General features: G+C 38.1%; 1 protein-coding gene across 13 annotated transcripts in view; it reads right to left on the minus strand.

Annotated features, from left to right (window-relative positions):
* Positions 1–17342, minus strand: part of Cask (calcium/calmodulin dependent serine protein kinase) — a 350715-nt gene that overhangs the window by 97553 nt on the left and 235820 nt on the right. For all 13 annotated transcript variants that reach the window (XM_060375163.1, XM_060375171.1, XM_060375166.1 and 10 more), the window contains exons 7-9: positions 15975–16150; positions 11892–12014; positions 5533–5616 (exon numbers count right to left, since the gene is read on the minus strand). In XM_060375163.1, the coding sequence (XP_060231146.1) occupies positions 5533–5616; positions 11892–12014; positions 15975–16150 (383 nt within the window). The remainder of the gene's footprint in view (positions 1–5532; positions 5617–11891; positions 12015–15974; positions 16151–17342) is intronic.

The raw sequence follows: 17342 nt of genomic DNA on the forward strand, positions 1-17342 counted from the left end.
CTTGCTTTCTATATGAAGGACAATTAGTGGTTTTATCCTCTTAATCAAACTGCTTGGTTTCAAATAACTGTTGCCCTTGTTTTAGATGGGGGTTTTTAAACAGTGTGGCTAGCTATCCCAGGCCAGCTCTGCACTTGAAACCGTCTTGCCTCAGCTTCCTCGGTGCTGGGATTACAGGTGTGGGATTATGGCTCCACACTTGGCTCAAACTACATTTCCTAAATTGATTGTAGTCAGTTCACTCAAATGTAGACTATTGCTTCTACTTAGATAATTTTTTTCCTTTAAAGGCCAAACCTTATAATTATGTCCCATTATATTTCAGTTTAATAAAAGCTATTTCCAACAAAAACATGTTAAAATGAAAATTGTTGTAATAGACAGATAATGTCTACTTATAAAAAAAATCAGTAGCGAGAGTGAAGAGGATCAAAATATTTTATGCCAAAATGTGCCACGTTGATTAAAGGATCTTTTTTAAACTTAGGAAACATTTTAAAACTGTTTGAGAATTTCATACATGCATATATAATGAATGGTCCTTGCTTTATTCTAGAGAAATATGCTTTCTGGGGGTCGAAATAGTGCCTGAAGTAAAGGGGATAACTTTTGGAAGAGATACCCTGCTGAGTGTGTTGCTAGACTGACAAGCTCGTATACCAACAGACACCCCTTTAGTAGCTGGTGCCCGGGTAAAAGGGCGGTGTGCCCTTCTCATGATGCTTAATTTCCTCTGTCAACTTGGCTGCACTTGGAATCACCAAAGATAGCACCACTCGGTAAGTCTATGAGAGCGTTCTGGAGAGGATTACCTGCAGAGAGAAGAACCACCCTATTTCGGGCAGCACCATTCTTTTGGGCTGGAGACCAAGGCTGACTGAAGAGAAAGAGCTGAGCAGCAGCATTCGTTTCTTTTGGCGTCCAGACTGGACACAACATGACTAGTTTTCTTATACTCTTGCTCTCATGTCCTTATACACTTGAACCGTAGGCCGAAGTGAACCCTTCCTATCTTAAATTGTTTTTGTCAGGTATTTTACTGCAGCGATGAGAAAGTAACTAATGTCTCACTCAAGGAGCCCGCACCTCAGGGCACATAGCCTAGATAGCATAGTCTTCTTTTACTTAGGTTCCTAATTTATCCCAGCAATATTAATTTACACATCTTGTATTTCTTTTGTTGGATTTATTTCTGAACATTTCATTGTTATGTTGTCGTGAATAGACTTATTTCTTAATTTCCTCTGAAGATTGTTAATTACTCATATATATATATACATGTATTATTCACTTTTTTCTCATTCATAATCTATAATTGTTATAAACTTATAATTGTTATAAATTTCTAGTGAATTTTTTAGGATTTTCTACAATATGGAGCCATGCCATCTGCAAAAACAATTTTATTTTCTTTCTAAATGGATGCTTTTTCTTTTCTTTTGTTAAAAAATTAATTTAATTATTTTTTATTTATTACAATTTATTCACTTTGTATCCAAGCTGTAGCCTTGTCCCCTCTCAATCCCAGCCTCTCTCCCTCATCTCCTCCCATGCCCCTCATCTGACTCTAGCCTATCAGGTCTCATCAGGACTGGCTGTACTATCTTCCTCTGTGGCCTGGTAAGGCTGCTCTCCCCTCAGCGGGAGGTGATCAAAGAGCTAGTCACTGAGTTTATATCAGGGACAGTCCCTGTTCCCATTTCTATGGAACCCACTTGGAGACTGAGTTGCCTTGGGCTACATCTGTGCAGGGGTTCTAGGTTACCTCCATGCATGGTCCTTGGTTGGAGTATCAGTCTCAGAAAAGACGCATAGCCAAACTTTGGACAGAATGCAGGCAATCTTATGAAAGAAGAGAGAGATGAAGGATCTGGAGGAGACAGGAGCTCCACAAGGAGAGCAACAAAACCAAAAAATCTGGGACTTGTCTTTTCTTATCTGAATATATTACAGCCCAAGCATTTCTATTTCTAATATGCTCCAGGCAATGCTAATCTGCTGGTCCAAGAGCCTCACATGAGTAGTTTCCCCTTTCCTCAATTCCAGTTACTTACAATCAATCTTGGTATAAAAATTTTATAGGGGAAATTCCAGAAATCAATAATTTATATGTTCTGAATGGCCTTTATAATAACATATTTGCTATAATTATTACATTTTATTGTGAATTATTGTTAATCTTAATTACTGTGCCTAATTTATTTGTTACACTTTATCAGAAGCATGTTTATATATAAAAACAGCAGAATATATGAAATTCAAGACAAAGAAAGATTTCGGGCACTTACAAGGGTTACATGGCTATACTACTTGAGGAAAATAGAGACAAGGGTATGAGTAGAATTATATAAGAACTTCTTGTTGAAAATATAAGGGAAAACGATAATAAATAGTGAGAAAATTCTAAGCATAATTACTTTGAAGAAATATAAGAATAGAGATTGTTCAGTAAATATTTTCAGTGTTTTATGCATTCTTAAAAGTTCCTAAGGGTTAGAAGAGATTGTTCAGTGGGTAAAGGCGCCTGCCTTCAAGCCTGACTATCTGAGTTCAGTTCCTGGGCCCCACATGGTGAAGGAGAAAAGTGACTGCTACAAGTTGTCCTCCAACCTCCACATGCTGGTATGGCATGTGTGCTTCCTGACCTTTGGGCACACAAAGTAAACAAACAAACAGACAAACAAATAAATAAGTAATAGAAGTTTAACAGTTCCTAAAAGCTCTAAAATATTAAAGTGAATGACTAGCATGAGTCTAACATGGTATACAGTGCTTATTCAGGAATTACAATCATTTATAGATTATAATAATAATAATTTATTAACAAAAATACAAGGTTAATCGTTAAAAAGATCTTTGGAGCATTTACCAAAGCCTGGTATTCTTCTAACTGCTCTAACAGTAACTCATTGAATCCTGCTACTCCTAGAAATTAGCTGCTACCACTAACATACTTTACAGATAAAGATGACTGAGGCGTAGAGACTTTAGGTAATTTGGTCAAGGCTTCAAGTGAGGGAGAGTCAGAACCAGGATTCACCCACCCACCATAACCTGAGCGACTTCTTCCTGCACTGCTGTGCACCTCTTTATTTCTTCTATTACCCGTAATCAAAATTCAATTAATTACCTTTCAGTGAATTTTCTTTTTCAACCACCTCTAAGGTAGTCTTAAGAATTGGGTTCTGCACCACTTGGGGAACTTCAAATCAGTGTCTGGAGTAAAGACGAGTGGACACCTATCTGTTCATTTGTGGAAAGAAGTGGTGGGGTGGTGGGTGTTGGAAACCAGGGAAGCTACCGCCTTTGTTCTAGAAGGTCAGAGGAGAGGTCTAAGGAGGAGAATAAGCTCCCTGGCGTGTGCTAACCTGCTGGCTGACAATTCTCAGGAATTGTAGCCTGGGCTCAAAACAAACCCATAATGATTACATTGATGTTTCTAATTCTATGTTGCTTGGCGGGTCATGAGACTTTAAATAGCTCTGCAAAGGGAAGTGGGAAATCCATGTGATCCCTGTTTGTTGTGATAGTTTGGCATTGTCCAAATGAGTCCTAGTCACCAGTTTGGTTATTTTTGGTCCAAGTCTGCTTCTGTGGCACTTAGTGGCGAACATGTCTCCTGTGATGGGATTGCTCAAGCCTGACTGAAGTGGCTATTTGGGTAATGGAAGGTTCAACCTCAAATAGAGTAATGTTATGTGAAACTAAAGCAGAGATAAGGATTAAAGAGATTTTTCAGAAGAATTAAGAAAGAAGCACAGACACAGTTTCTTTGGACAGGAAACTAAATGTAAGAGAGCTGACCAAATTTTACTATGAATGGTTAGATTTTTTTTTTTTTTCATTTAAAACCTGTAACAATTTAGGCACATGTCAAAGGAAAGATGTCAAGCCTTAATAAACTTCTTTGGTCACTATCTCAATGATGGCATATCATTAACAACTATTTTTGCCAAGGATTTTATAAGGCAGAGAGAGAAGGGTCAGTTTAACCCCTGATAACAAAAGAATTGGGAGAAAAGCTTAAATAAGAATGCTCATCATTAACAATGAGAGGTGAAAAGTTCTCTTGTACAGTGCCATTCCATGTCCAGTAGAATCTTCTACAAGGGCGAGAATGTTTTGTATCTATGCTTTACAATATGGTGGCTACTAGCCCACTGAGCACTTGAAACAGGATAGTATAAATGTGGAACTGGCACTTGGATTTTTACCTTAAGTAACTGAATTTCTCATAGCTACATGTGGCTAATGGATACCATTTTGGGCATTTCACCCTTTCATGGTACTGTTATAACCAGAGAGTTTCCCCGTATGTTTACATAAAATCTATAGCTGTATACAACCATTAATAACCTTCAAGGGGTACAGATCACTAAACGAATAGTATTATAATTTAAGACATCTGAAAAATACTCAAGATGTTTTCTAATTGAAAGGAGTCATGTAATTAGAGACTATTATCCAGTCAGCTACTTATAGAACAGACTTAATACATACAGCACCACAGATCAAACAAGCATCAATCATTTCCTCTGGATCTTTGTGGCCAGGTGCTGCTGCCCCAAAGCCACTGAATACTGGGTGCTTTGCAGAAAGTTCTGAATTACAATGGCTCCCTCTGAGGGGTCATTATCATTGTGCTTTTTAACTTTTTGAGGCAGAGGACAGGGAGAACAGCAAGAGAACTCTCTAGGGAGAATAAACCATGATCTGCAAACCTTTTTTTTTTATTGATTATGGTAGTGCAGCTTTTATTTATTGCTTTATGATGGTTGTTCAATACTAGACCCAATGCTAACTCAGTTGCAGTTTCCAGAGAACTAAGGTCACATTTAAAAAATTTAAAGTCACATTTAAAGTTTTTATTGTCAGTTTAACGTTTTGAAGCACTGTCTTATTATGTAGCCCAAGCTGGCCTGAAACTCATGAACCTCCTGCTTCAGCTTTCTCAGTGGTAAGACTATGGCATGTGTCATGTTATATTTTCTGTCAAAATATTTATATTTGAGAAAACATAGCTTAGATTCAAATGTAACCATATAAGTTTTAAAGACAAAACAAATCTAAAATATAATGTTGCTTCTAGTTGTTAAATTTTGTTTTGATTCATGCTGAAATATTAACCTAAATGATTTAAAAAACCCCAAAGTTTACTGAAATGGCAATAATTTTTAGAAATAATTTATTTGTAGCAAAAATAATGGTCAACAGAAGGACGTGTTTATGGGACTTGAAACAAAATAAAAGCATGATTACCAACTACACCTAGCTGGAGAGATGGCTCAGAGGTTAAGAGCACTGGCTGCTCTTCCAAAGGTCCATAGTTCAATTCCCAGCAACCACGTGGTGGCTCACAACCTTTGGTAATGAAATCTGATGCCTCTCCTGGCACGTAGGCACACATGCAGGCAGAAAATGTGTAAATAAATCTTAAAAAAAATAGAACTGAATTTCCTCTAGGTGTATACGTGCTTTAAAAAAACAAAACAACTACACTTAGTGAGCTTTTGGGTGGTTTTTAAAATTTACCTTTAGTTTTCTCCTTGCGTTGAATTTCCTCAGTTGTTCTACTGTTTCTGGAAGATGAATTTTGTAGGCATAACGATCCCGCTCCTATAAAAGAAGATTATTATCATACACAAACATTGAAAAAAGTGAAGATGTTGAATGTAAATTATGAAGGTCAGATTCTTTTGTTGTTGTTATTTATAATTTTATTCTTATCTGAGTCATCATTTATTCTATAATTATGTTACATTTATTACATACATATCATTTAATCAATCTTTTTTCAATATGCTAGTGAAGGTCAGATTCTTAAAGGTGAAGTTTAGATTTAATTTTAGGTAATTGGTTATTTTATTCCATATGTTGATACAAGTTCTGAAACAAGGGATATGAACATTAAAATTAATGGCTAAATAATATTTTTAGCAACAATAAAGGACTAAAGAAATAGCTTATTTAACTTTTAGACATGTAAGTAGGTGGCTAAAGTTATCATAATGGTCGTGAAAGCATGAAGCTATCTTTTTTAAATTGTTTTAGTTAGCATGTAAAAAAATAGCTTTCATTATGACATTTTCGCATACATAACACCTCATTGCATTGAGGCTATTTTCAATATTAACTGTCAGGTAAAACAAGCTCTTAAAAATTAGGTCTGTACTGATCCAGCATTCTGTACTGTCAGCAAGAACTAGACAACAAAAATTATAAGGTCTTCCAACCAGGACAGACTTTTCAAGGGGCATGTAATTAAGCTATTTCTTCAACGCCGGGTCTGCTTCATGTTCTTGCCCAGAAAGGAATTATTTCCTTCGTAGCAGCCCTTCTAATTCCAAGAGAGTAATTTTGAACTTTATTTTAGAAGAATGAAACTAGATCCCTATCTTTTACGCTGCACAAAAGTCAACTTCAAATGGATCAAAGACTTAATGTAAGACCTGAAATTCTGAAATGGCTAGAGGGAAAAATAGGGAAAACTCTTGAAGATACAGGCACAGGGAAGATTTTCCTTAGGAGGACTCTACTCTGGTCACTTAAGAGATGAAGTCAACAATCAACAAACGGGACCTCATGGTATTAAAAAGGCTTCTTACAACAAAAGGAAACTGTCAATTGACTGAAAAGGCAGCCTATAAAGAAAAAAATATATATCTTTGCTAGCCAGACATCTAACAGAGAAGTAATATCTGTAATGTATAAATGACTAACAAGAGCTATGAAACAAGAACAAGAACTAAGCTCAACAAATGGGCTAATTAAATGAACACACAGATCACCAAAGATGAAATGAATATGGACAATAAACATTAGGAAATAAAGTTCAACCTCACTAGCTATTTGCGTAATACAAGTCAGAACTAACCAGACTGAAAATCATTAACCAAACAATTAAAAAATGTTGGGGTACTATTTATTGAGAGAGTGGTTGAAACAGAGCAAGTACTCACCACAAAGGTCCAAGGAATGAGAATGTGTGGAAAATTCTGATAGAGAGCAAGCAGATTCATCCATGTAGAGAGAATGCACTGACAAGACGATGGACAGATGGGAGCAATGATGAGGATGGGGCAGGTTGGGCTTGTTTTATTATGAGAGGATGGGGATATTAAAGAGGTGCTTCCTGCCAAGCCTCATGACTTGAGTTTGATCCTCAGAAAACACAAGGAAGAGAACCAACTCTACAAGCTACCCTCTCACCTGTCTGCACAACGTGTGCCGTGGTAAATAAACAAATACCACCAAGTGAATGTAAATGTAAGTGTAAAAAAAAATCATCTTATGAACATTCACATACAAGTCAGTCTTTGCATGACTATACATTTAATTCTCCAAGGAACAAACAGAATGCCTGGGCCATGTGAATGAGCCATGTTTAAGTTTTTAAGAGGTGATCAAACTGTTTTACAAATTGGATGTATCTTTTCACATTCACAATAACCGCATGAGTCAGAGATGTTCTACATCTTTGTCAATACTAGGTATGGTTAGTCATTTATTAATTCTCCTTTTATATTTATTTAAAGTGATTTTGCCTGAATGTACGTATGTATGTCATGTGTATACAGTGGCTATGGAAGCCAGAAAATGGCGTCAGATTCTTTGGAACAGGAGTTACAAATCATTGTGAATTGCCATGTGGGTGTAGGGAATTTAACTTGAGCCATTTGGAAGATCAGCCAGTGCTTCTAACTGCTCAGCTATCTGTCCAGCCCCAGTAATTTTTATTTTAGCCATTCTCACACAATTGTAGAAGTAGTGTCACTATGGCATTATTTGGACTTCCCTAATGACTACTAATTCTGAGCAGCTTTGCCCGCACTTATCAATCACTTGTGCATCTTTGTAAAAAATGTCTGCTCAAGTATTCCCACGTTTTAGATTACATTATGTTTCCTTATGAGGTTTGGAGAATTCTTTACTTTCTCTAGATGGTCCTTTATACATCATTTGGAAGAATTTGTTCTGAGGTTGTAGCTTGTTTTTCATCCTCTTAGTAGTGTTTCTCCAATAATACGGGCTTTTAGTTTGACATGCATTTTACAGGTAGAACATGATGTTCTGACAGACTAAACATGCGTAGTGAGAGGAAGAAGATATCACGATTCAGCACAATTTCGGGTCCGAGTAAATGGGTACAAGTCTTCCAACTGTAGTAGGAAGACTAGGGCAAGCAGCTTGAAAGATACATGTCTTGTTTGGATACATGGCAGCAAATAGGGTTTATGGTTGATTTTGAAAATACTTTCTACCCAATAGCATAAAGACCTCCCTCAAAGTGTTAGGTATTGACAATGAGGAAATAAGTTGAGACGCAAAGTACTAAAGTACTGTCTAGAGGTGAGTGATGAGACAGAGCAGGCATATTTCATCACATGCTTCTGCTGATTAAAGACCTTGGGTAGGCTCCTTGATATAATGGCTGGAAAATGAGAGCTGGAGAAAGGAAGGTAGACATTTTAGGGATCCCAGGGCTGGAGGAGAAATCCTGGGCTGATACTGCTGCTATTTTATTTATCCCATTTTACTTTACTTTATTTTATTTTTGATTCCTAACATATCCTAGGCTAGGTGAAAGGTGGCTGCCTGAAAAGCCAAAGGACAAAAAAAAAAAAACAAAAAAACAAAAAAACAGTGAAAAAATGAACCCGTGGAGAAGAGGCTATATCTATGCAGGACAGAGCCTTGTCTCTTTACTCTCTATTAGCACCATATGAAAGTCTATTTACAGTCTGACTCTGTCTTCCTTTTAGTCTAGAAAGCTTACTACAGCTGTGACTCTGTGTGTACTCAATCCTACTTTTGTTAGGATGACTATTCATAGCAAGTTATCAGGTAGATAAGTCAACAACTATAGGATATTCACGTATTACTTGATTTAATACTCAGATTCTTTTTCAACATGGAATAAGTAAGCAAGCCCTACTTTTGTAACCAAAAAAAAAAATCTTTTTGCTATTATTTTTCACTCAAATGATACTTCTGACTTTGGACACTCTTTATCACAAGAATTTTCATTATTCAATTTCTTTACTTTGTAGTTACTGAGGGTGTTTTCATTAAGCCATGCCTTATATTTTAGCCATTCTAAACAAACATAACTTTCATCTACTGTAATGAGACACAGATACACAGGAACAGGGGCTAAATGTAACCTAAAGCTGCTCCTTCCAGCTAGATAAGCTCCTCACTAACTTCATCATCTCCAGATGACACATAAGCAATGCAGATAAACAGTAGTTCACACACAAGTGACTCTGAGTTTACCTTTCCAGACTTTTCCTTTTATGTTACTGACATTTTATAATATTTTGGTTCCAGAAATCTATTCTGTATGAAGTTCAGACTAAGGGTGAGAACTATAATCATTGGTAGAGATAAGAATTTCCAGAAAGAAATGTTATTATGTAAGATAAGCTTTGATAATAAAAGCCACGGTAACTGTCTAATGCTAAGACATTTTATAAAGGATCTTAAAAATAATTTAAACAGCTGCTACTGTCCTTATTTGGCATTTAAAGTAACTTCTAAATGACAAAAGATCCTTATTAGAAAAAAACTGAGAGAAGCAAAGAAGGAACGGGAATTTTCTAAGATGTTCATTTCATTTCAGGGAGAAAAACACACTAATAGCAAAATAAAGTACTGAAGAATGTATTCTTTGCTGGCGAAACCAGAAGAATTAGTACTAACACATTAAAAGGTTGAATGCATATTTCAAAAGTAATATTCTCTTTAATGTTACTGGGGACTATACTTGGGGGTTTACACATAGAAGGGAAATGCTGCAGCACTGAACAGTACCCTCCACCCCCAAGCCCAAGAAGTATTACCAAGGAGAATCAAGATTCAGTGAAATGCTTAAATTGCTCCATAAAATCATTCCATGTTGTTGTCACCAGGATGCATTATTAATCAATATTTTTACGTCATGGTATAAGAGTGACCAGATAAGAATACACCGAGAAACTGGTCTCTAAATAAGGGTCTGAATATAGTGAAGAAACAAACCACAGAGTGATGTAGAGGAAGAATATTCTAGGGAAACAGTATGATTAATACAGGAGGGCTAAGGCAATGATGTGCCTGTGGTCCGAGGACCAGCAAGAACGCAAGAATGAAGAAAATGAGGCACAGGAAACTAGAAAAGGGTAAAATCAACAAGGATTCAAAAAACCCAGTTAGCTAGCAAGTTAAGGAAGAATATTTCAGGAGAGAGGCATGGATCCAGGACCCATCACATACAGACACTTAAAGGCAGTCAAACTCAGTCAGGCCTCCCAGGTATAGAGTGAAATGGAGAAAGAGATGTGGAGCAAGGATGAAGGCCAGTCAGTGGCAAATCCATGTGATGTGGTAGGTAAGGAAATGGGGGAAAGATCAGCAAGATATGAGGAGAAGTAGCCTCACTAGCAGAAGGAAAAAACAGAGGGCAGGTATCCTGGAAACCAAGGGAAGAAAGTTCCAGGAGATGGATGTCAAATGTTATCAACAGACCAAGAATGTCTTGCTCTGGGATTTGACCACTAGACTCAGCAATGTGAAGGTCAGTAGTGACTGGACATGTGTTTTACTTTTGAGTTTTTGAGATTCTGGGGTTGAAGCTTGGGGCCTTGCTCATGCTAGGCAAGTACTCTATTGAGACATACCCATAGCCAATAGAGTTGTTTTTGTGTGCTTCGTGGGATTGAGATCTTGACTAGTATGAGTTCAAGAGAAATGGATGGGAGAAATTAGAGCAATGGGTACAGATAGTTCTTTTTAGTTTTGCAATTGAGGGAACCAAGGAATGGAGGCAGAAGCTGGAGAAGTTTGTAGGATCAAGAGAAGGAAGATGGCCAGGCAGTGCTGGTGCATACTTTTAATCCCAGCATTTGGGAGGTAGAGGCAGATAGCATTTGGGAGGTAGAGGCAGGTAGCATTTGGGAGGTAGAGGCAGGTGGATCTCTGTGAGTTTGGGGCCAGCCTGGTCTACAGAGAGAAGAGAAGAGGAGAGAGAGAGAGACAGAGAGAGAGAGAGAGAGAGAGAGAGAGAGAGAGAGAGAGAGAGAGAGTTCCAAGACAGCCAGGGACTACACAGAGAAACACTGTCTTGAAAAACCAACCAACCAACCAACCAACCAACCAACCAACCAACCAACCAACCAACCAACCAACCAACCAACAAGAAGGCATGTGAACGTAAGCAATCAAAACAAATCACAAGTTAGAGCCAAAAGATCCAGGAAACTGATAATGTTGGAAAGAGGGATGTGGCTGGAGCAACGCCATCTATTTAGTGAAAGGGACATGATATGTACATCATAAATGATGGGTCATGGTAGACTGAACTGAACTCTTGGCTCTAACAGTAACAATTTTTGTAACTTATGGCAAAATTCTGAACATCTCTGAATATATATTCTTCCTTATGATGCAAGAATTTCCTGGAATTATGGCATAATGTTTTAATGAAACAATACTATTTCCTGATGTCTCAAGATATGATTTTCCTTAATCTAGAAAAATGGGATATAAAAACAACTTTTGTCTTTCCCCTAAAACAATAAATCTACACCTAGTGTCTATTGAAAAACCAATGCAATCCCATGAGTATGCAGTCATACCCAATATAAAGACAATGTAGGAAAAAATGTTCCTTTTCATGTGTTCAGCTGTTCCTTTTTGTCTCTGGTACATGTGTTGTCTGACAACAGCCTATCTTAACTTGCTTTTGTGCCCATTCCAACAGCTGAATATCATTTATGTCTCAGACAGGGTACAAGACAGCAAAAATGATGGACAAAACTGATGAAAAGGCTGAGAAGCAAGCAAAGAGTGAAAAGGCTCATCTCCTAGAATGGTGCTTAGCTGTGTGCATGGTGACCTGTGAACGCAGTTACCTTAAGCCATGGGTGATTCAGTGCTTCATAAACAGTGATCCTTTCAGCAGGATCCAGCATCAGCATGCGGCGTACTAGGTCTTTGGCACTTTCAGAGATATGGCTCCACTGCCTTGGATTCATCTGAGGAGGAAACAAGGAAAGCTACACAGTTCTCTTCAAGAAATCAACAGTTAACTATCATTTAACATTCTATGACCTATACTATTCCAGTGTAACATTCTCAGAGCAAATAACAGAAATTAGACCCAAGGAAGAGGATGCATTCAATGCTTTGTGATTTTTGTTCCTTATGTTCATATGAGTATTTGTAGCAGCAATTATTCTATTGGAGTTGTTAGACTGTAATATTTTGAATATTTGAAAGGCAGGTACAGCTGGGATACAGTGTTAATAAAATGTAACTAATAATAATAAAATAAAATAAAATAAATAGTTTGAAGCCAAAAAAAAAAAAAAAAAAAAAAAAAAGAAAGGCAGGACGCCCATGATTCTGGCTTCTAGTTTATTGTCACTTAAAAAGGCAAGAATTATACTGATCCACAAAAAGTATCGAAATAAATTTGAAATGAAAAAAATTTAAGAAAGATCCCCATGTAGAGACAAGTTTCCTTAAACCCAGATGGAGTAGAACTCACTGTGTAGGCCAGGTTGACTCTGAACCTCCATTGCTTCTTCCTTAGCCACTTGAATGCTGGCATTTGATGTCTGTACCCAGCTAAAGATAGATTTGAAAACTAATGTCTTCAAATGTCAGGATCAGGTGCTAAGCGTAGTTGTGCACCACCACAATGTTAGCAACTGAGAAACTACAGCAAGGGAATTGTGGGTTTGTGGTCAACCTAGGCTGGATAAAAATTCCCAAAGAAAGGAAGCCCTAAACAAAACTTAGAGCAACATTTGTTGTGAAGCTATGAAAAAATCATTAATTGAAGCCTGGTGTGGTGGTGTACTCCTGTCATCCTAGCACTCAGGGAGGCAGAGGCAGGTGGAGCACTGTGAGTTTGAGCGTAGCCTGAGCTACAAAGTGAGTCCAGGACAGCCAAGGTCACACAGAGAAACACTGTCTCAAAAAACCAACCAACCAACCAACCAACCAACCAACCAACCAACCAACCAACCAACCAACCAACCGACCAAAAATTAATTGGATATTTTGACTAGAGTATTCAATATCTAAGAAAAAAATATATGATCCTCATATCTCTGTAAAATAGCCAATTCTATTTGTATACTGTACTCAGTGAAGTTACTTCTTTCTTTTAGATATGAGACAACTAATTCATGTGCTAAAATTGAGTAAAAGCAAACAAAAAGAATTATGAGTTTTTTCAAAAAGTCTTCTGATAACGGCCTTGGGTCGTTGAGGAAAAAATTGGGAGGCTCCTGGGAAAGGGGATATGTCTAAGACCAGAAATGAGAAAAACACTCAAGGAAAGTGCCAGACCTTGGAGCCGGGAAGGGAAGTGGGAACTGGAGGTAGTAACGAGGGTGGAAGTTGCCTGAGTGAATGACCATATGGGAGCTGCTTAGTGCCAGGAGCTTCATACAGTATGGGGGAATTTTGTAACTGTTTGTTTTTCAGTGTTGAAGACAGAACCCTTGTCCTCAACCATGCAAGGCCAAGTGCTCTGCTAAGGAGCTACATTTCTGGCTCGGTGTGCTGGCCTTAACCAGTAGAGAGCTGTGTCACCTCTTAAAAGAAAGTGACGGCGAGTAAATATAACAGGTCAAAGCCAAAAGAAATCCCAGTACTTGCACCACAGCATTAAGGAATCATTCCAGTTTGGCCGGGGGCTAGAAATAGATGCTGGGCTTTGGCTCAGGTGAGGCTTTGAACTTACAGCACCTCCATGGTAGGAAGAGCTCTTCCATTTGGATGGTGTTCTATTTTCCTTTTCTTAGAGGCAAAATGACAAAAGCAGCCACTTTTGTTGAATCTCATGAGGTAACGGGCATGAGCCTGCTTAAATATTGTCATTCTCTTGGAAACTGTGGTCAACTGAAGTACGTGGTAGTGACTAATTAGGCAGGGCCTAGATAATTATGCTCCCTTGTTTTTATTCTTTTCCCCCAACATGACACAAACTAGAGTTATCTGGGAAGGGGAAGCTCAATTGAGAAGATGCCTCCATCAGCCCGGCCTATATGTAAATCTGTGGGATTTTCTTGATTAATGATTGATGTGGAAGGGGAAGACCACATCTGGTGGTCTGGAGTTGTATAGAGAGGCAGACTTAGTAAGCCACGGGTCATGAGCCCATAAGAAACATTACTCCATGGCCTCTGCTTCACTCCCTGTCTCCAAGTGCCTGCCCTGGCTTCCCCCAGTTACGGACTGTAACCTGTAAGCTAAATAAGCCCTTTCCCCAACAACCTGCTGTTGGTCTCGGTGTTTTATCACAGCAGTAGAAACCTAACTAAAGACACCCTTCTTCCCTCTCCTGGGGCTCACGTAACCTTCAAAATCTGACTGATTTTTTTTTCCTTGGCAAATGAAAATATCTGAAAGTGGTGGTTAAAATTTTTGAGTAAAGGGTTTGGAATGATAATTCTCTGCTCTTTTTATGAAGCAGTCCAACACTGGAAACACAGTCTTTCCACTGGCAACATTAGATAAAACTGAGTTATCAGAGGCAAAACAACTGGTTTAGAGAGCAGTCATATTTGTTTGAAATGCTAGCATGTGTCCAGTTAAACAGTATTCTCTGAAATCTAAAAAGACCAAGAAAGGGGAGAGGAATGGCATGTAGGGAAAAGAACAAATATTCCATCTTTTCTCTCATATGCAGAATCTAGATTTAAAACATAATACATTGTCATGAGAAGGAAGAGTACTAGAGGGAGGGAGAAGGAGGGACAAAGGTGGGAAACAGAAGAGCAACTATGAGCAAAGGACAATGAAAAATATCTAAGAAACTGTCATAAGGAAACCCACTCTTTTGTATGTTAGCAAAAATTTGATGAGAAAATGGACAAATGGATCAAGCTAGTTGGTAACTGTGAATGAGGAATAAGTCTAATCACTTTCAAGCAGAAGCAGCTTCTGTGTGAGCTGAATGACACTTAGAAGGTGCCATTGGGCCTTTCTTACAAATGTTCAAGATCAGGATTTCACTGCTTCTTTTGGTAAGTGCCATCAAGGTGTTGAAATGTTTTTTTTTTTTGAGATATTTTAGAATAACCCAAAAGTCTGTGAAATGCAGAACAAGATTGATAATATATTAATTGTTGAAGCCGAGACCTATCACTATCCTTGTGTATTTGACCATTTCCATGATAAAGAGGCTGCAATGCATATTGATAAAATCATATCACAGTATGTTTTTTTTTTTTTTAAAAGACAAGGCCCATAAAGTTCACAGAGGTGGCAGAAATGGATCTGTATTTTAAACTGCTGCTGAAGACCTGGACCTTGTGTAAAGGAAACCATGAAGACAAGCAAGAAGAGAAATTAGCAAAATAAAATGGGAAATAAGCTCTAAGATGCAATGCTGCAAACCTTTGGTACAGAAATCATGGTACGGCTGCTACTTTATCATTTTCTATAATATTGCCATTATTCGCTAGGAATAGGAAATTTTAAAATAAGTTAATTTTTAGACATTGCAAGCAGTCCATTTTTTTTTTTTTACTAAGGCATAAAAGTAAGTATTCAATGCTTTAAAAATAGACAAAAATCAAATACCAGACACTGTTGGAATGAAGCACATTGCCTTGGAAACCAGAAAGTTAGCAACTGAACAAATACAAAGGAAGACTTCTATTATTAGAAAATGCTTATAACTCAAAAAGGCAGGTGGGAGATTTTATTATATGCTAACTATGCCATCAGCTTCTGGGAAGATTGAGCAAAGTGCTCAGTACAGGTATGGGTACAAATGAAGTGCTGCTATGTCTCAGCTGCTGTCACTGCTGTTATTCTGATTAACCTGGTCCTGATGTCAACACAGATCTTTGCTCTGGTGGGGTGGGTTTAGGTGGCAGCCAGTTGGTGAGCAAAGACAGACAATAACTTCAAAACGACATCTTTCTCAGGATCATTTAATCTAAATGGAAAATGAAATGGCCATAACCCATTACCTTGTATTTTCCTTTAATAATGCCTTCAAACAATCTTTCCTTGGTTCCATAGAAAGGCAAACAACCGCTGAGCAGGATGAAAAGGATCACACCACAGCCCCAGACATCGACAGGCTTTCCGTAAGGCTCTCTCTTGACCACTTCTGGGGCCATAAAGTGTGGTGTTCCAACGCGTCCTATATTTAAAACAACAACAGTATGGGAATTGGTTTTATGAAATGAGTTTTTATTTTCTAATTGAAATCTGGAAATGAAAAAGCAGTATCAGTCTGAGTGAGAAATTTACCAATATTGATGTTCTTTCATCACTTCTTTTCCTCTTAAGAAAGGAATTCATTGGAAGGAAAAAAATAGGTTATTTGAGCACTGGGTCTAGAACAGAACCCTGGTGCTCTTCATGTTATATAATAGGTAATTTTTTCTTGCGTCTTGAAGAAATTTAAATGTTTCAGTTTAGAGCAGGGGAAGGAGAAGAGGAAGCTGGCTAGCCTTGTACCTCTTGGGAAGACGTGGAAGATCTGCCATGAGTAGAGGCAGGGGTAGGGAAAGGGCTAAGCGAGCAACAATTTGATGGCAAAAAGATTGCTTTTAATTGCCAAGTTCCTATTAGGTTGATCACAGCAATTCTCAATGGCTATTGGAATGGGAATTCTTAGCTTACTCGTAATGTTAACATTTGAAGAGAATGGTAGCAAACAGCATACACTAAAGCAGGACCAAGACCTCCTTCCTGTGCAATCCTTCATGATTCATCTTCTATAAAGAGTTTTCTCTTGGGGCTGGAGAGATGGCTCAGCAGTTAAGAGCACTGGCTGCTCTTCCAGAGGTCCTGAGTTCAATTCCCAGCAACCACATGGTGGCTTACAACCATCTATAATGAGATCTGGTGCCCTCTTCTGGCATGTAGGCAGAACACTATATATGTAATAAATAAAAATTTAGAAAAAAAAAAGAGTTTTCTCTTTTCCTCTCTCTCCCAAACAAAACAAAACAAAACAAAACAACCCCTCCCCCCAAAAAAACAGTTTTCTAGAAGAAATCTAGTACCAGATTTCTTCTGGTATTAGCTGCTTGTTCATTATAAACATCTTTAACTGAGTAACCTCAAGGTCGTCTTTTCCTCTGTGGAGGAATAAAAGTCCTAAACTCTCCAGGGAAAGGACTTCAGGGCCAGCCACTTCCAGACAGACTTGGCAGTTGTTCTGCATATTGCAGGCTCAGCCCTGCCCTTCCTTCCTCTGTCTGTTCTTTGTGCCCCCCACCCCCACCCTGCCTGACTCTTCTTATGCTGAATCCAAGATCACTTTTGCTTTGGAGATTTTAAAATACTTTCTCTCACTGTGGCCCAGAGTTTAAAAATAACCTAAA

Source organism: Meriones unguiculatus, chromosome X (assembly GCF_030254825.1).
Source record: "Meriones unguiculatus strain TT.TT164.6M chromosome X, Bangor_MerUng_6.1, whole genome shotgun sequence".
Lineage (NCBI taxonomy): Eukaryota > Metazoa > Chordata > Mammalia > Rodentia > Muridae > Meriones > Meriones unguiculatus.